Source organism: Anneissia japonica, unplaced genomic scaffold (genome assembly GCF_011630105.1).
Source record: "Anneissia japonica isolate Jap-2015-1 unplaced genomic scaffold, ASM1163010v1 scaffold857_len152722_cov132, whole genome shotgun sequence".
Classification (NCBI taxonomy): Eukaryota; Metazoa; Echinodermata; class Crinoidea; order Comatulida; family Comatulidae; genus Anneissia; species Anneissia japonica.
The window spans coordinates 108,236-129,522 of NW_022683480.1; the positions used below are offsets into that span (position 1 = coordinate 108,236).

Consider the following 21,287-nt stretch of genomic DNA (forward strand, 5'->3'; position numbering starts at 1 on the left):
TATTAATATATATAAATATATATATAAATAAATATACAAATAAATAAAAAAATATATAAAGAAATATATATATAAATACAGTATATATAAAATAATATATATATATATATATATATATATATATATAATTATATAAATAAATACAATATATACATATATATGAATACTTTCGGATCGACGATTCGAAAAAGTAACAAAGTCCAAAAGAATATGTACTGCGCATGACTGGACTACACAGGCAAAGCTCCCCGGTGTGTTATTTATTTACATTTACTAGGCCAAAACAGAAAGTTTCAACAGCCCACGTGTGTTTTGTTGCGACATCAAAGGTGTATTCGAAACGCTGTTCGCGAACGAGGAACAGTCGGAGAACACGTTATGGGAAGTCTCGAATACCACGGAACACGTTCGCGAACGCGTTCTTGTTCTCAAAACTCACACTACCTCGATAGTGGGTGTGATGAAGAACAAACATGGCGGAGGAGGCAGGTTCTCGTACCAAGTAAGTTTCTATTTTAAGTATTATTGCCAATGTCCAAGGATACTACTACGGGGGCGATAGCAGCTGATGGGGAAACTGATAGGGAAGATATGCATTTGTGAAAATGTAATTAATGTGTATAGAATTTCTCATTTTGCGCGACAAACCTGCGATCGGACAGCAAGTGGAGCAGTGAAATAAAATTAAAAAGTTTCTGAAACATTTTCGTGGCAAAGCAAAGGCTAAATAACACCGTTTTATTTTTCCTTTTGTATAGAAAAAGACTTAATGCTAGATGACTGCCAATAGTATTATTATTTGACAATACTGTATGACAGCATGTATTTATCATATCATATACAGTATATAGGCCTAGGCCTATGATTTCTTATTTATATTCCACAAAAATACAAAAGCCATACTTTTCTCTGTCTTATTCTTTCTTTATGTTAATTTTAGCATGAGGGATGTCACAATAAAATACGAAGATGATGTGGAAATTACCTTCAGAGTAGATTTACCAACTTATGAACAGATTTTGAATAATGGTAGGCCTATGTGTTGCCGTTTTCTAAATAAATCTAGGGAGGATGATTGGTATTTTAAGCCTGCCCTAATTAAGTAGCTTAAAAAAATACATTTTTGCTTCATTTGCAGATACTAAACTTATCAATAACATGCGTAAAAGATGTTTAGAAGCCTTTGGAAATCAGGACACTCAACAGAAATAACCTGGTAAGAATATGTGTTGGCCTACTTCAAATTAGGTTCCCTTTTATTGGTTATGAGGACGCGTGAGATAGAGTCTGGTGGATACTTATCTTCCTCTTATTATTTCACATTTAATTTCAGTTTCTGAAGAAAAGACTGCCGACCCACCAAATCCTTCAACCAGTGACATTGATCAGCCAGTTATTGATAAGACGCCAGGTGAACAGTTTTGATATTTTCAGCAATGAATTCCATACTAATTATTTCCCATTTAGACCATAATCTGATCAAACATGTATGTACACCCTGAATTGAAGTTTAGATGGAAATTTATGTACTATACTACAAGGGTCTTTAAGTTTGAATTTCAATTATTTTCAGCTCGAAATGTTCCAAAGATTTGGGATAGCTGCGAGACAAAACTTCTGGTAAGCCTACGTGTTGAAAGACAACCAGTCTTTGACAAAGGAAAAAGATCACACAAGACCCTCTGGGCAGAAATTGCGGCAGAAATGGCTAAACAAGGGTACGATTTTAGCGGAGAGAAGTGCTCTAATAAGTGGAAGTCCTTGAAAAGATCATACACAGACACTGTTGACCATAATTCTAAAACAGGAAACGATCCAAAAACATGTCTTTTTTATGACACATTTGATAAATTATATGGGAACAAGCCATCCATTAGGCCAGAGTGTACAGTTGATGCTCTTCCAGTTGCTCAGGATTCTAGTGATTCTACTAATAATGAAATTGGTGAGGATCATTTGATTCCAAAGAACAAGGTTGTGGGCAGAAAGGGCCGCAAGCCTGTCGTGAGCCCCACTGTACAGTGGCTGATGTCATACACTGAAGGACAGGATAACAAGAGAGAAGATAGGGACGAGGCTGTTGAAAGAAGACATGATCAAAAAATGCAGAGGTTGGATCGCTTCCTGGACATACTGGAAAAGGATAAAAGCTAATCAGAAAACTTGGTCAAAATACTTTTGTTTTTGTTAATTGCAGTTTTAAAAAGTCAAGAATAAAAAAATATGCAAGGATAGCAGTTAAGATTTTATGTTGTTTTTGATTTTTTTCTATTATGTTTATGAGATATTGCAATGTTCCAGAGTTTAATGAAAATGTTTCTAATTAAGTAAGTCTTGCTAGAAATCGTTACTTAGTGTCCATGACTTTAATCTTTTTACATCTGTACGGTATTCAGAAGTTCATTTCGAAAGTCCACACCACGATTGTCATTTCGGAAAATGTTCTCGTACCCATTCACTTCATTTTGTTCCTCCTCAGTAGAAAAAATCTCCACATCATTATCAGCCAATATACACTTATTGTGTAGAGCACATGCACATGTTATGATATTGCAGATATGTTTAACATCCTTGCTGTATACTTCTCTAAGCCGTCTAAATCGTGTCAGTAAACGCCATATTGATACAAAACGTTGTCATAGAAACTGCTCTTGGCCGTTCGAAACTCGAGAATTGTTTCTCGGGTTTACGTCACGTTCGTGAACACACAGGAGGAACAGCGTTTCGAATACACCTGCTCACGTGACCTCTAGGACCACACTCCCGAAAAGAATTTTATTTATTGTTTTGAGCGAAGCGGTTTCGAATTAAACTTGTTTCAAAATTGTTTGAGTGAACGTAACTATGAAAATAATTATTTAAACAACACAAACCATTGCTTGATTGTCGTAGAAAATGTAGTAGGACAGTACAGCACTGTATAGTAAGTATAATTACAAATACTAGCCCTTCAAAGCCTAGGCTAATTAATTGGGCTAGTTAGTAGGAGCATGGGCCCAAGCTAGACAGACGGCGCCTGATTTTCGCTGCGGCTCGCAATCTGAACTTTTTGGGAGTAGGTTAACGACTGGTGTATAGGTCACACCCCAAACTTCGAGGGGAAAATCGCGTATTAAATTTGCGGCTTATTCACCGGAAAATACGGTTTATGGAGCAAAAACCTGTGTTTCTTCATGATTTTAAGGGGGGGGGGGAGAATTTGTATGAGGCTGGCGGAAGACCTTAATAATAACTTTAGGATTGGCGCAAGACGTCAAGAGTGGGCGGCGCTGCCCACCCCGCCCTGCATAACGACATCCCTGCACTTCTCAGAACTTTTTTTACGTACAAAGGAACGTACGCACCTGCAGGGTTCTGGTTATTATTATTATTATTATTATTATTATTATTATTATTATTATTATTATTATTATTATTATTATTATTATTAGCTCTATGTGTACCAGAATTAAATAATAAACACACCTAAATGAAACAGATTTTAATATAAATATTATATTCACAGAAAAATCATCCTCATATCTGTGTTTAATATGATCTTCCACACAATATTTCACAGACACAAATCATCATCATAATCAATATATCGATCATCATTCTCATCTTATAATCGTATAATCTCAAAATTAATAATAATAATAATAATAATAATAATAATAATAATAATTATAATCATTTTAATCACTATCATCATTTCCATCATTACCATCAGTATAATCAACATCAACATTTTACTCATCATCATAATCAAGTGTTTATAATTAGAAAATACATACAAATTTTAAAATATAAAGACCATAAAAGGGTGGAAAGGAACTAAAGCATTAAATATAGATATAAAAGATAATTTTAAAATATAAATTATCAAGTGAAAAATAATAGTCCCAGCTAATTTGAAAAATGTTAATTTCAAATCCACCAATGCCTGAAGCTTTGATATTTAAAAGAAACTAATAATTAGGTCAAAAACATAATCAGGAGTTATGTTGTCAAATTCAAATTTTTCTGCATATTCAGTTTCATACATAATCATTAGATTTTAGTTGGATTAGTAAACGATTTGTCTTCTCTCCGTGCTTGTCTTGTTTTCTCTTTCCCTTCTTCTCTTGTCTGTCTTCTTTTGTAATCTGTTGGGCTTTGTATCCTTCCTTGTCGTTTATTTTAAGGACATGACCCGAGGGAGTTATTTTTGTTTTCCTTTTATTCTTTTTGTAACGTGTTCTTGTTGGTTCTGAATAAAAGTTGTTTTATATAAATGAATCTGTTACTCATGGGGCTCATTGTAGTTTTTATTCATTTATTTTATTTCATTTCATTTCACTCCCAACGGCGAGAACGTCAATAACAGGGAGAATAGAGTAATAAAATATAAAATCAAAATAATATCGATAAAAGTCACAATAAAACCATTCAAAAATATTAAAAACAGTACAAAAATATTCATATAAGATGAATTTACAAAAGTTACAATGTACAAAGAACATTGTAAAAAAAATCAATAAAATACAATTCCACAGTAAAATTAATGATCAAATGACTAAAAAATGAATGAATAGGTTGGTGAAAGATATCACTTAATGGCTCACTGTTTGTAACATAATTATATGAAAAGGAAATTCTACAGATAAATCCATTTTTTGATTGTACAATTTGGAACTAAACAAAAGGTCTTGCCTACGCATATTGGGACGGGAAACTTTCAAAGAACGACGAGGGAACATATTACACGAGAATCAGGAATTAACACACCTATAGAGAAAAACAAGATGAAATATCTGCCTGCGCCTTTTTAAAGAATCTAAATTGCACACTGCCAATAAATCTCAAAAACTTAGTTTAAATGCGTTCGACTGAACTGAAGAAAACTCTAAACCAGATCTAACTAAGGAACAATAAAGAACAACTTTATTATTGTAATCAAGAGTGCGACAATTCCGCCATAACATTCCAAGTAAACGATTGACCCTGGCAACAATGAAGTCGACATGACTAAAGGTTAGCTTTCTATCAACGAATATTCCCAAATCTTTTTGAACAGAAACTCATTCTATATTGCAAGAATTAAAATGATAATCATGCACAATTGGATATTTTTTAAAGGAAATATAAGGCTTTTACATTTAGATGGATTAAGCGATATCTTCCATCTTCCATCTCGATGGCCAGTCTACTAATTCATCCAGATCATCTTGAAGGAGAAGTTGTCGCTAACAGAGCGCACAGTACGAAACAACTTCAGATCATCAGAAAATAATAATAATAATAATAATAATAATAATAATAATAATAATAATAATAATAATAATAATAATAATACCGGTAATAATAATACCGGTAATAATAATACCGGTAATAATAATACCGGTAATAATAATACCGGTAATAATAATAATAATAATAATAATAATAATAATAATAATAATAATAATAATAATAATAATAATAATTCTGGATTATAATAAACTGTGGGAATTAAAATTGAACGAAATATCATTAATAAACATTGAAAAATAAGGGACCCAGTTCGGATCCCTGGGGGACACCGGAGGTGACAGGCAGCCCATCTAATGTACAACCGTTATAAAGAACTCTTTGCTGTCTACCATAAAGATAGTTACGTATCCATTTAGAACCACCCTTATGAGGGCAGATATTTTCCACTTTAAGAGAGTGGGAAACAACCGGAATCAATGGATTGTTGGAAAATAGCAGTCAATAGAAGTGGCAAAATCTTGATTGTTTCCAAAAGTTATTGTGGATGGAGACAGTGATCGTTATGGTTAGACTTTATCCAGGACCAGAATCTCTTTGAATTTTCTTTGCCGGATTACTGTTTGACATAAGCCTTGTGCTTAACCTCACTTTAAAATTTCTTCTAGCAGTTTTAAAATCTTCCGAATGATAATTGGTTCTGTATAATTTCATAAGTTTATGTTTTGATTCTTTTACTTTCAGAGTTTTTCTATAGATCTTTATCGAACCAAGGGGGACATTGTTTTTTAGGCACAGTAATTGGAACAAATTTTCTAATGGTTGAATCAACAACAACAGTGTAAAGCAGAACAAGCATGTCGTTTACAATTTCAAATGAATTTATTATATTCCATGGGAAGTTATTAAAAGCATTACAAATAACTGGCCAATTGGCCCGGAATAGGCAAACACATTTCTGTTCCTGTGTTTCAAGCACTGAAGCCGACTAAAATCAAACGTGATTAAAAGAGATTCCTGGTCGGAGTCAAAAACATTGTCACCGAGAGAGACATCACAATTAATTAAAATCATCATTGCATTTAATGATAAATTTGACGCTATACAGGTTTTATAGATTGATTAATAGATCTATTTTCAATGCAATCATTGTTTTTCTCTCTGTCATCAATTTAGTTGAAAACTTGTTCAAATTTGTTTTATTTTATACATAATTGCTCTAGGTTTGACTAAGAAGATGAAGGATGAAATATTAGAGGAACATCAAGAAAAAAGAGACCAACTGAGAAAAGAAAGGGACAAACGAAAAACAAAACAAGAAGAAGAAATAAAGGTATCCACAATTGCTTTTTTTTATCAGACCCTTCAATCAAGTGCAAATAATTCAATTTTAAAAGTATTTTGCATAATATACACTCTAACATTTCACATATGTGAAATGTTTTTGGTTTAATTGTTGAGGTTTTATCTTTTTAAAATCTGCAACTTTAATCTCTCAGAAACGCTTAGCTGAAAAAAGAAAAATATGGGTAAATAGGAAAGCAGACGAAAGATATGAACAAATGCAAATTCGTGAACATGAAAGCAAAATGGTTGGGTATGTATTAATAATAAAATAAGTGCATAAGTTAGTTAAGTAAGTATTAAGAATCAATTGAATAATAATAATAATAATAATAATAATAATAATAATAATAATAATAATAATAATAATAATGATGAATAAAAGTGTAGTCGCGTTAGGGGCCATCCATAATCAGCAACATTTTCAAAAGAGCACAAAACATACACTTTGGGGTGGAGGGGAGTGTTGAAAGTGTAGGCATAAGTACTCTTTTATGAAAAAGATAAAATTTTGATCTCAAAATGACACAAATCAACATTTTTTTGCATACTCTTTCAGGGGGAGGGAAGGGGGTCACACAAAAGAGTATGATTTGTACTCTTTTGAAAATGTTGAAAATTATGGATTACCCCTTAGCCTGCTAGAGAACAATATAAGAAATGACAGCAGCACTTTCAGGACTACCTTGTATAAAATTTGTTCTCTAGCTTTCGTCCACACAGTGGATATTATCAGAAGATCAACTCTTTATATCTGTATAGATGTTTCTTATCCCATTTTTACAGCCCCCTGATGAATTCCACTGTGTGGACGAAAGCCAGAGTATACACGTTAGTCCTAAAAGTGATGTTGTCATTTCTCATACTGTTGACTAATAATGTAAAATATAATAGTTGGATAAGCACTGCATTAAGAATCAATGAAGGATATTGGTTGAGTAAGTATTGAGAACCTGGCCAATTGAGTTTAAAAAATAATGTATATAATTTATTATTAATGGTTGTGTTGTATAACGAATGCTTAATCTGAAACTCCTAACAAAATATTATGTTGTCCAATTTTGACGTTTTATTTAGCATTTAGCATCCAAATTCTTCTAATTTTAATTGCATGGATACGTTAATATTATTAGTTTTTCAATCTTTATGTCTACGTCGATATCTAGGATAGGGTCTATTGCATTGCATTGTACTCTTAGCTGCGTAGAATTTACGCATGGTTGTTTTTTTATACTAACAAACGCTTGTGAGTGAATACTGTACTATATAATGATTAATTTGCTAATCTTTTAACCGTGAGGTGGCGTTAGAATAGCTTAATTAAATACTGGTTTAGATGTACTGCTTCCAAGTGTATGTGGGCATGCTCCTCTACTTCACTGTTAGCTTAACTGGCCTCCAATGCCAAATGGGTAATTTGAATTTCTTAAAACTCTAAAAGTTAAAAGTATATTTGGTATAGAATAAACTATTATTTAAATTGTAATTTGTTAAACTTACAGGGATATGAAATACAGCAAAGAAACTACAACCACGTATACATTTGCATTTTTAATTTATAGAATGCAGTCTTTGATCGTAGGCTAATAGATGGAAATTTTCCCACTTGCATCTCCTAACATACCCTACATTTTACCTACGGGCCACCAATGGGGTTTATAAAGTAAATTTATTGAGGCATTATTATGTAATTATATACAATATACATTCTCATCCAACTGCAAGTGGGTGTTTAAAATGAAAATTGGCTGAGGAAGCATATACTAATCAAACAGCAAATGGATAACCAAGGCTTGTTTTTATCTTGGTTCAGAAAACTTCTGGCAGCACAATTAGTGATGTCTGAAATTGATAGATACAAGATAATGCAGGAACATAAAAAACTGATGGTCAAATTAGAAAATAACTTAACACTGAACAAACTTCACCAAAGGCGAAAAATGGAAGAAAAAATTGAAGTTAGAAGGGCAACAGAGATGGAGAAATTAGAGAGGCAACAGCAGCAAGAAAAGAGAGTGAGTTTAATGTTTAAAATCTAAAATAGAAGATTTTGTGGTTAAGACACTTACCCTTGAATTCCAAAAGGAAAGTTTACATGAAAATATTTCACATTGACCGTTCCTATTTTTCAATGACTAGAGACTTTTGCGATCTAAGCAGCTTGGTAGTGATAATGAAGATGATAGAGAGGAAAGCCAGATGATGATGATTAAACATGCTGAACAACGATTAGCTCTGCTAAGTTCTGAGAAACCCCAGGCAGAGGATGACTTTGATAATGTAAGATCTATTGTATTCAATATGCCGAAAATAGATTTAGGAAAACGGGGAAAGAAAATAATGAAAATATAAAGAACCATTTAGAATATCAAAGTCATTATCAGCAGAACTCCTTGTTATTGGGGAACCGGTACATCCTAAATGCAAGAGGAGTCATCAGGAGCACTACTGGTTAATGGTGGAACAGTATATCTTAAATACCAGAGTCATTATCAGGAGCACTGCCGGTTAATGGTGGAATGCACCCTGAATACCAAAGTCATTATCAGGAGTACTATCAGTAAGCGGTGGAAAGGTACATCCTAAATATTGGAATCGTTTTCAGCAACACTAAATGGTAATAATGGAGTGAAACATTCTAAATGAAGTTAATGGTGGAAAGGTACATCCTAAATACCGGAATCATTTTCAGCATCACTACCTGTTAATGAGGCAACGAATCATCTTAAGTGATTATCTTAAAGAAAGAAATACATGTTTGATTGTTGGTGCAAGAACATGAAAGTAAATAAATCCCAGAAAACATTATGCTAGGGACAAGTTGAAGAATTTAGTTGGGCTGATTGAGGTGTAGTAATAGCTTTCATGCATGTGTACCATAATGCACCTCATGGTTTAGTTCTAATTGTTGTGATTTGTTGGAATGGAGTAAACTGCAGTTGTTTTCACAATCCACAGATTCGTGTTGAGATGCTTCATGAGCGTTCACGAGAACTAAAGAAGCAGGAAGAAAAACTTGGTTCTATGATAGTAGAACTTCAGATGGAAAAGGCCCGTGAGGTAAATACACCTGCTTTACAGTATTGTTTTGTATTTGAGCATGGCACGCAAAATATATGTGGCAGGCCTAATAACTTCAAAATTGAAGTAATTACATCATTTATTTGATTTAATTTTACATCCAAACAGCGACAAACCCGCCAATGAACAGAATGAAATACAATAAAAAATTATTTAATCTGGATCGTCAACAAAATTAGATATCGTTCTTTCTAACTTTTTGAACTGGGTTTTCCCGCCTGGCACTTTTGTCAATGTCCATTCTTAGATCTTTTCCAAGCTTTGTCCTCGAAAAAATTAGTGACAATCTATATCGAGAAGTGGATGTGAGAAATTTAAAGGCAAACACACCACATTGGATAATTCCAACACGGATCAACTGATCTGAATGAAAATTTCGGGAAAGTTTATCCTAGTTACAAGGAAAAAATATTATGTTTTGTTGACAGTCCACTTTATAGTGTAAATTTAAGGAGTTTGTCGTTATTTAATCAAGAAATGATTACATTTTTGTGGCGACCCGTAGTAGAATGTGGATATGAGGACCATTCAAAGGGTGTGGATTTGAAGGTCATGTAAAGTTCTAACGTCCCCGACTTAAATATCTTAAATTAGTGTTCTAATATTAAACTTTTAACAGTGAAAAGAGTGGAAAATTTTGGTGAAAATCCGAAGTAGGGTGTGGATATGAGGATCATTCAAAAGAAAACGTCTCAGACCTTGTTTACCAAAAAGTTTTGTAGACAAGTTTACCAAAGTTACAAGGAAGAAATTATTACATTTCGGAGACGATCGCAGTTAGTGTATAAAGAGAGGGTCATTTAATGTGTTAACGTCCCCACGCTAAATATCTCTAAAAACATATCAATGGATATAAATGAAACTTTTCAGAACTTTTCATGGTCTAATGAAAAAATAATTAATATTATTTTTTTGTGACAATCCAGATAAAGGTGTAAATATGAGGACAATTTAAATGGAAAGTCCCATGCCAGATATATCAAAAACTGATCTAATGATTTGAACGACAATGCTTTGTAAAGCTTAACCAAGTGAAAATGAAGATATTAGTTAAGGTTAGTGACGATCCTGATCCAGTTGTGAATTAAGTTGTAATTAAAAGTGCTAACGTCCCAGGATTTAAATATCCCTAAAACACAACAGTTGATCTAATCGAAACCTTACAGTATGGAGTTTCATGTTACAATACAGAAATGACTAAATTTTGGTGACGATGCCCAAATGAAACATTTTAGAATAGTTTTGTCGTGGCTCAATGAAGAAATAATCACATTTTAGTGACGATCTGAGGGCCACTTAAAGAGTAATAATAATTTCGAATTAGGGCCTGGGCAAACGGTTCATGCGTACGATTTCCCACATCAAATTTGATGTGGGATATCGTATGCATGACTGATTTCGTAAATCACGTGACTGGCCAACTTCATGCATAATAATCAATCTTGGTAAACTTTCAAAATTGAAGATGCGGATGTCTCGACTAGAACAAGAACCAGCTCGTTGGCTACCTATACTTGAATTAAAACAGTTAGTATAGTTCTGACCTGCTGAGAACGATATGGACTGATAACCGTAGGCTATAGGAACCATGCTCACCGCTAGCTGCTACACAGATTTAGGTCTTTAGGGTAGAATATTGTTAAAAAGGTAGGCCTCTGTAAGTAAGAACTTAATAATACGCCAAGCCTCTACTACTAGTCTAGGCTAGGCCTACTCCTGACTCCAGACGAGGCCTGATCCATCCTCCTCGAAAGTTTTGTTGTATTTGTATGGTATGCCATCAAGTCTAAGCTTAATTGTTTTTGCCATTGCCAAAATTAGTCTTACTAGGGTCTATTCTAAATATTTTAGGCCCGTTTTATTAGGGAGGATAAATTTAGTCATGCCTAACTAGGCCTAGTCGACGCGAGTGACTCAGTTTCGTGGCTCCAAAAATATGAACATTTGATTGGTTGAAATTGTTTATTTCGGTTCGCCCATTTATCCAAATACGGAATATAAGATTACGTCATTCTTTTGGCATCCTGGCGCCTGCATTCAGTGTTTTACAAGTCGCTTATTCCGTCTATTTCTAAATTAACTTTCTCGTTGGTGGCGCTGTCCAGAATGAGAAAAATAATAAAAAATAAGAGACTTGTGGCAAGTCTAGGTCAGCTTATATAGCGCGAAATGGTTATGGGTCTTCATATCTCCCTTGAAGCTGTAGTCTCGAGTCTCTCGAGTCTAACATGTTGTTTGTCTTGAAGTTAGTTTTCATTTTTTGTACTTTTTTTTTATACTTTTTAATGATTTTTTTTTTGCAAATTCAACATCTATATTTAATGCTTGAGGTACACCATGTAGATAGTTTTGAAAAGAACTACTCTACGTTGTGTATGGGAGACATTTAAGAAACAACAGTTCCTTTCACAGACATTCTCAACAAACAATAATAATAATTATAATTATTTGGAAATCGCTTTTGAAACAGCGGCACCCATCAGTTTGATGGTGCATCCAAACACAACAGTTCTTTTCAAAGACATTTACATTCTTCACCATGCAAACCTTTAAAACACTTTCTTTCAACATTATTTCATTAGTGTTTGAATAACAACATAACTGGTTTTGAGACTGTAATGTAAATCAATTGTATTAATACAATGTGTTATACATTTTTTTACAGCTGTTGTTGCTTATATAGCGCTATTTCTACAAAGCACTCACATAAAATGCCAAACATCGAGTATCAAGAAAATGTCAATACATTAAAAAAACAAAAATAACAAAAAAAGATATGAGGAAACAAAGAAATTCATTTCAATAATTCAACTCAACTTGCAATTTGTATATCATCTGGGTACATATGCAACCAAACTCCAGCATTATTTAAAATGCTGGAGTTTGCAGTCGTGTAGTAAAATGTGGGACTAATATCCGACTCTTGAAAAACTCCATTGTGTAATTTGAATTTTCTTGAGAGTGATCTGAGGACAGACATAGTCTGACAATGTAATTTTTTGGTGATCTAGTGGGGATCAAAATCAAAATTAAAAAATCAAAATTTCAAAAATTTTTTTTGACTAAATTGGAGCATGTTTCAGGTCATTTTGAGCATTTCAATTTTTTTTTTAATTTTCCACTACGCGCGCACAGCACGTACGGAAGCTAGACATTAGGTTTTATTTTTTTACATAGTTTGGGTTCCTGACATTGTTTTCAAAAATTTCCATTCTTTTCAGTCATTTTATGGCCAATAGCAATGCCGTACGCACGCATAAAACATAGTGATCTTTGCGCGCGTTTGTGCCGATATACAATGAAATTATGCTTAAAATGTTTAGTCAGTTATAGCTCCTTAGGATGAAAGGTGACAATTTTTATTACATATTCTGAAAGCCCATGAGTTGTAGATATGATTTTATAGATTTTTTAACTGATCGGACGTTGTGGTGTCATCATATTGCATCTGAATTTTTAAAAACCAATTTTGATTCATGACGTCAATATTTGTATAATTTTTTTGAAATTATCTCGCTTATTCTTGATCGGTCATCTCCTACCTTCGAGTATGTTATAGCTGAGACAATTTTCTTTCTCAATGTTTCAATCATTTTTTTACTTTGATGACGTCATCATGGTCAAAAAGAATGTTTTTCTAACCTCTCTCCACCTCCTCTATCTTAATATTTGAAGACCCCGAGAGAGGGCGGCAGACTTAATATTGTCCTGTACAGTTTGAAAATCCTGGCAACAGTATTTTTTAATATTTCACTTTCCAGCGCTGCAAGCTGAGAGTCCTTTTGCCTGACAAAAGGATCACCTCAAAAGTGACGAGTTCAAATCTAATTCTTTTTGTCATTTATCATTTTATTTATTTTATCTTCTTCGTACAATGAAAGTACATACAAAACATATTGAAAATTAAGAGAAAAATAAAAGAAAAGGAAAAATAAAAAACTGTACAAGTATACAAGTGCCTTTTTTTAAATCAACTAGTTTACCATTGCCATTATTTCCATATTGCAATATTGCCAACAATCACTTAAAAGTAGAAGGCTACACACTGTTTTCAAAACCGAGACAGGATAACCCACATGGAAGAGTGGCTCTATACATTGAGGAGTCACTGCATGCTGAGCCTGTAAATTTATCTAAACTGTTAAACTGTGATGATGCAGAACTAGCAAAGAATCATGAAATGCTTTGGATCAAAGTGAGACCAAAAACACCTACCAAGATCAATTTGATACTTATTTTATTGTGCTATATATACGCCCCCTTCTGCAAACAACCCAAATTCAGTAACGTTATGCCTTCAACACATAGTGGACTCAATAACCACTAAACATCTTCATGCAGGAATTGTATTAGCCGGTGACATGAATAGAATCGATACTTCGAATCTTACTATAGGGAATTAAAATCAAGTTGTTAAAAAGGCAACCAGAATCAATGCAACTTTAGACAAAATTATTACAAATATACTGCAGCATATTTTGAAGAACCAAGTACTATTCCACCCTTAGCAAACAGTGATCACAATATACTGTGGTACCCAAGAAACCCATTGAAACAACCAAATATCCAATATAAGCGAAGCGTTATGCCTATGAAAGAATCTTCATTAAGACAGTTTGGACAATGGATTATTAACCATGGTTGGTCAGAAATCTTTGCAAAGCCAACTGCACAAAGTAAATGTAATCACCTTTTTAAGGAACTGAATTGCATGATTGATAGATACTTTCCTACTTAAACGGTTAAAATCCATACTAGCGACAAACCTTGGATAAACTAACGAATAAAGTCTCTAATAAAGAAGCGACAACAGCTTTTTATTTGTGGTGATCAACAATGGAAACAAGTAAGGAATCAAATCTAAAGAACAATAGCGGAAGTAAAAGGTAACTTCTATTATGACCGAGTACAGAAGTGTAAAACAACAAATCCTTTTGATTGCGGTATCAGCACATCAAAGTTATGACTTCTGGCTCAACCTCAGCCCCAACTATAAAAACACCACCAGGAATCATTTCCAATCACAATAAGGACCTCGCCAATGCTATCAACCTTCACTTCACCAGCATAGCTAGGGACACTCCACCACTGAATCCAGCAACTCTTCCATCTTTCCTACCATCTACCACACAAACAATCAGCAAAAGAAAACTAACAAACATAAAGCAGGAGGACCTGATGGGATCCCAGCACGCATTGTTAGCGAATTCACATATGAACTTAGCCAGCCAATCACCAGTATCCTTAATAGCTCCTATGCAGAAGGTGTTGTCCTGTCTCAGTAGAAACAAGCAATAATTGCACCAATTCCAAAATCCTCTCCGGCAATTTGGAATAATATCCGACCTATAGCACTCACAGACCACTTTGCCAAAACTGCTGAAACTCTTATTGCGAAATGGCTTTTAGAGGACATTGATCAAAACATTGACACTAATCAATATGGTAATAGAAAAGGTATCTCTACTACCCATTTCCTGAATCAACTTGTTAATAACCTCTGTTCGCATGCCGACCAACCAGGCAAATGAAGTACAGTCGTTATAACAGATTATAGTAAGGCATTTGATCTGCTTGACCACAACATTGTAGTACAGAACATTCTGAATCTAGGTGTTAGACATTCGATAATACCATGGATTTATAATTTTCTCAACATTAGAATGCAATGTGTAAGATAAAAATGTGTATTGTCAGATTATAAAAAATGTCCAAGCTGGTGTACCACAAGGGACCAAACATGGACCCCTGTGTTTCCTTGCATATATAAATGGTGTCCTCAGTGATCCTCACTATTTTAAAATTCCAAGATCAATCAAATGCCTAAATGTTGTGTATTCACTAATTAAAGTAAATAGCAAACTAAATATAAACAATTGTGACAGTCAATAAACATTCTTTCCGCCATCACGGTACGTGAGCATGAAGGCTCTTTATTGCGCATCACACATACAATTGAATATTCATAAGCGACATGAGTAAAGTGGCACCATAGGTATTGTTACCCACACAAGTACTAATATAGTACACTACTAATATCCTACATTCTCCCTTTCTATATATAATGTTGGCTGGATGAACTATTAATACCGTGTATATAATATTATTAAAACTCAAAATTGAACTCTAAAATTCAACTACTTTACTGTGTTTTGTAATAAAAACATCTCGCACTTTATATGCATTATCAACTCAACATAAAATGCAAATCAACATTCTTCAATATATCTAGTTGGTGTCTTCCTTACACGTGTTGATCGTCTTACATGAATATCTGGTTCACTGATAGCAACACTTGGGTTAGGGATTTTCTCCAAACCCTGACCTTCATTACACTCAACTTCACCATCATTCACTTCCATATGGTTATCAATCAACTCATCAATTATGTCATCAGTAACATTATCAACATCAGTACCTTGGTCTGAAAACCTTGACTTAATCTGATCCAGGTGTCTACACCACTTTAACTTATCACTCACTTTAACCTCATAACGCAATGGACCAAGTTTCTTAGTTATTACACCTGGTGTCCATTTGATCTTATTCGATTCTCTTCCCCTGAAATCTCGAACAAACACTTTGTCATCGACCTCAAATGTCCTAATCTTTGATTTACATTTTTGCATTTGATCATGCAGTTTACCTCGAACTGAATCCGTCATACTAGGTCTTAGCATATCTAACCTGGACCTTAATGGTCTACTCATGTTAAGCCATGTTCAGCATTTCGATAAGCTAACAAGAATCTGCTTAATTTTGTTTGAATTGTGCAACCATCATCTTTAGATGCATGTGTGCTTTGTTTCATGGTTTGCACAAAACTTTCCGCTTGACCATTTGTGGATGGTTGGCCAGAACAAGAGAACTTATGAATTATATCATTTCTGGTCACAAAATCTTTAAACTCACTTGCAGTAAATTGTGACCCGTTATCTGATACAATTATTTTAGGAAGACGATACCTACTAAATAGTATCCTCAATTCCTCAAATGTTTTAGTGGCTGTAGTTGAACCCAATTATCACATCAGGCCACTTTATACGCATCTACTATAATTAGGAAAATGCGTCCCCCAAAGGGACCTGCGAAATGCACATGGATTCGCTCCCACTTTTCAGTTGAAGGTAACCATGGGTGTGTCGGTGCTATCTGAGGTTTATTTTGTATAATTTGGCATGCATTACAGCTTTTTGTGATATTTTCAACTTGTTTATCTATGCCAGGCCACCAACAATGAGATCTTGCCAAACTCTTCATTTTTACAATTCCCATATGTCCAATGTGCAAATCATTAAGAACTTTGGTTTGTAATTTTGGTGGGATCACTACTGTAGTGCCCATAGGATATATCCCATTTTAATAGTTAACTCATTTCTACGTATGTAGAAAGGTTCTAAATTGTTTTCGTAGTTGACCCAACCATCAATTTAGTGTTGTGTCACTTTAGTTAACACCTTATCTTTAGCTGTTTCACGTTTAACATCGTTAGCATTTACAGGGAGTGTTTCCATAGCCTCAATTAAATTAACATTTAATTAACATTAACATCTGTTAACTCATTCTCTGGTGCTGACCCTATTGGCAGCCTTGAAAAGCAATCAACATTCGCATTAGCTCTACTGTCACGAAACACAATTTAATAATCAAAACCTGAAATATACAAAGCCCATCTCTGCATCCTTTCAGCTGCTAATACTGGTAACCCTGTTTTGGGACCAAATATTCGAGTCAAAGGTTTATTTTCTGTTTACCATACACATATGGGTAGAACTTTTTTAACGCATAAACCATGACCAATTCCTCCCTCTCTATTTCTGGGTAGTTTTGTTCGGCTGTAGTCAAAGGTCTAGAGGCTATCTTTACTGGCCTCTCCTTGTCATCAATTATATGGGACAATATAGCTGATACACCATAATGGTGACGCATCTGTTGCTACTGTTATTGGTAACATGGGATTGTAATGCACCAAAAACCCAGAATTAGCCAATTCAAACTTGGACTTTTCAAAGGCATCTTTGGCTGCCTTAGACCACTGAAATTTCACTCCCTTTTGCAACATCTTATACAAAGGGTTAAGCATGGATGACATACAGGTATTAGGCACAAATGATTTGTAATAATTCATCATACCTAAGTATGATCGGAGTTGACTAACATCCGTTGGTAAGGGTATGTTCAAAATTTGCTCTGTCTTAATTGGACACTTATGTATGCCATCCTTATCTATGACATGACCTAGAAAAGCTACAGATTTCTGCATCAAAACACATTTGTCACGTCGCAGTTTCAACCCATACTCCTCTAACCTACTCAATACTCCCTTCAAATTATTTATGTGCTCTTGGTCATCTTTGCCCGTAATAATAATATCGTCAAAATATACCTGTACGCCATTCAATCCCTGCAATACATTCAACATAACATTTTGCCAAATGGCGGGTGCTGTTGTGATACCAAAAGGTAATCGAGTCATTTGGTAAAAACCTTTTTCCGTTATTATAGTTAGGACCTTCTTAGCTTCATCGGCTAAATTTGATTATATGCTTGGGCAAGGTCAAGGGTCGTAAACTTATTCCCACCTGATAAATTAACCAAAATATCATCAATGTTTATGTTTGGTGGAGCCACTGACTTCAACATTGCATTAACGGAGGGTTTATAATTTCCACATATTCTTATTTTACCATTTTTCTTATGCACAGTAACAATAGAGCTACCCCAATCAGAATGTTTAATAAGCGTTATTATGCCTTCATCGACTAGCCTATCCAATTCATCATTAACCCTGCCTTTTAATGCGTATGGAACCCTATGACATTTACCCATGTATGGTTTAGAACCTTCCTCTAGTTCAATATTGGCCTTTACATCTTTTGATAGCCCTAACTTACCATCAAACAAGTTGCTGTATTCATCTAATACATTGCTGATGCGTTCATCTATTTCTTTATCAACCTTATTTACTTGATTGACATTTGCAAATAATTTTGGCCAATCTAAGGCCCAATAAAAAAAATTATTAGTTTATCACCCTCGCGCGCATGTCTTTTATGGTACTGGGAAAAAAAATTGAAAAAAAATTTTTTTTTAATTTCTTTTATTTATTTTTTTCATTTATTTTATTAAATAATTAGTAGATATTGTTTGCATTATCTAAATCATGTTTTACTTTGAATATCAATGCACCAGCAAACAATCCAAGGGTAATATTTGGCTTTAGCAAAATAAAAAATAAAAATAAAAACCTCCCTCCCTCCCTCATCACTTTTCCTGCCCAGATTGGGTGATAAACTAATAATATTTTTTATAGGGCCTAAGTAAAATATACATTAACCAACCCCTTCCTAATAATAATTGGTTTGTCTCTTTGACGACATACACGTCTAGCATAGTACATTGGTTTTGGTAGCTAACCATAACTCTGCAACACCCTTAGGTCTTATCCGTTCCCCAGTAAAACTCTTAAAATCTATCTCTGACTTTGACAACCTGATACGTTTGGATTTATTAATGTTCTCAAACACATGTTCAGGGATAACTGTGTGCGTTGCTCTGTGTCAAGCTCAAATTGCAATGATTGACCTTCAACCTCCATATCAACGATTATGGCATCACCTGAGTCTGGCGTCATCGTGTACATTGGGACTGTTTCGCGCTCATCTGTATCATCTCTATATACAGCGCTTACGCTTTTGTTTGCACCAGTCTTAGATCTGCATTTCTTCTGTATGTGACCTCGCTTCCCACAGCCTCGACATTCTTTGTCTTTGAACCAGCACTCATTCGCGTTATGTGAACGTCGCCCACAGCGATAGCATTCGCTCGACTGTGTAGTACTTCCTTGCGTACTTCTACTGCCGCTTTTATTGTTCTGATAGTCCTGTTTTGGTTTAGGCCTAGGCCTAGACTTGCTGCTATGTTGATTGTGTGCAGCATTTACTCTGCCTTCTGTGTTAATGTTACCATTTGCATACGATGAACTTGCACTCATCGCTTGAGCTTGTTTCTGTACTAATTACTTGCTGTGACAGCAGTTTCTAAGGTAAGTTTATATGGAAGCGTATTGCTGCCAACTAAAAAAAAATAAAATTCAGATATTATGGAAGCGTATTGCTGCCAACTAAAAATATAATTCAGATATCTCGTAATAACGAAATAGTTATCTCGTAATTACGAGATATTATCTTGTAATAACGAAATAGTTATCTCGTAATTACGAGATATTATCTTGTAATAACGAGATATTATCCCGTTATTACGAGATAATATCTCATAATTACGAGAAAATTATCTCATAATAACGAGATAATTATCTCGTAATTACGAGATAATATCTTGTAATAACGAGTTAATATCTCGTAATTACAAGTTAATATCTCGTAATTACGAGATAATATCTCGTAATTACGAGATATTATCTCGTAATAACGAGATAATTATTATACACCTGAAAGTTTATTTTTACAATCAACAACTATTATTGGTCTTTAATTACAGGCATAATTCAAGGTTATCAGATTATTATTTAATTAGCTAACAAGCATTAATTACACTGGGGTCAAGTGTCCACAATTACTCACGGGTGTAAGGTAACTGTGGACCCAATTTTTAAAAATCGTTTTGGGAGGAGGGCACACCCAATTTTCATTAATGAAATATAAGGATCGGGCGTCACGCTTACTCGCGTGCATTAAGAATAGCAGTGGACCCTCTTCTGTTATACAGTATAGGGCCTACTCTTTGATACTGTCCACAATTTCCCACCCTTACCCTATTATCTCGTACGTACGAGTTAATATCTCGTAATTACGAGATATTTATCTCGTAATTATCTTGTAATTACGAGATATTATCTAAATTTTCTGGAGCTTATCAGCAGAGCAACCATCAATTAATTGGTCTCTGATATTGTTATTCCGTTCATTGCCGAAATTACATAAATCAGCTTCAGGCCCGTAGCCAGGTCATTTCAAGGGGGGGTTCTCTTGGCGTGGGGTCCAGAGGATTGCCTAAGGACCCCGGTGAAGCCAGAGCAGTTTTTGTGTTTAATGGGTCTATATAATGTTATAAAAGCAGTTATGTTTTGAAAAAGATCTATGTAATAAAAGGTGGTAATATAATAAAATTGGAAAATATTTCCTGATAATTGGCATGTTTTAATCACACGGAAAGACAAAAGAAACCTCATCGCACAACCAATATCAATATACTCAACATATGTATTATTATAAAACAAAACAAGCTATTTATAGGCCTACAAAGTAATTTACAAAGAATTATGTACTTATTACTATAATATATAAAACATTTAAGAAGTTTTGTCTTGTATTAACTTAAAATAATGAATCTTCCTGTAGGCCTATGTAAAAAAATAGAGTTGCCTGTTACAAAATAAAGTAGAAGCTGAACTTCTTCTTGACTCTCATCTTGTACTATTTTTACTACATGGCTAAAAAATCACAGTTATTGTCATTACTACAACTGACAGGACCATCGTTAAATTAAGTCAGATTCCAAAATATAGCATCATATTGAATACGTCATCTGACGTCATGGGAACCTAAACTTTAATTACAATTATTTGTTTACTAGGCCTACTTCGAAATTATTGTTTTAAGACTTTAACCTAATACATACTGATTAATAAT

The 21,287-nt window shown here is 34.1% G+C and overlaps 1 protein-coding gene and 1 long non-coding RNA gene across 3 annotated transcripts in view; both read left to right on the forward strand.

Annotated features, from left to right (window-relative positions):
- LOC117100108 (golgin subfamily A member 6-like protein 22) overlaps positions 1 to 21,287 on the forward strand; it is a 65,289-nt gene that overhangs the window by 34,779 nt on the left and 9,223 nt on the right. The window contains exons 12-16 of the mRNA XM_033239676.1: positions 6,435 to 6,544; positions 6,711 to 6,808; positions 8,369 to 8,570; positions 8,695 to 8,835; positions 9,514 to 9,615. Of these exons, the coding sequence (XP_033095567.1) occupies positions 6,435 to 6,544; positions 6,711 to 6,808; positions 8,369 to 8,570; positions 8,695 to 8,835; positions 9,514 to 9,615 (653 nt within the window). The remainder of the gene's footprint in view (positions 1 to 6,434; positions 6,545 to 6,710; positions 6,809 to 8,368; positions 8,571 to 8,694; positions 8,836 to 9,513; positions 9,616 to 21,287) is intronic.
- Positions 289 to 1,713, forward strand: LOC117100095. 2 transcript variants are annotated; one of them, XR_004444072.1, is made up of 5 exons: positions 289 to 502; positions 941 to 1,029; positions 1,139 to 1,216; positions 1,334 to 1,411; positions 1,574 to 1,713. It is a non-coding gene; the product is annotated as an uncharacterized LOC117100095 (long non-coding RNA). The 2 variants fall into 2 exon arrangements; XR_004444070.1 differs by having other exon boundaries at positions 289 to 1,029.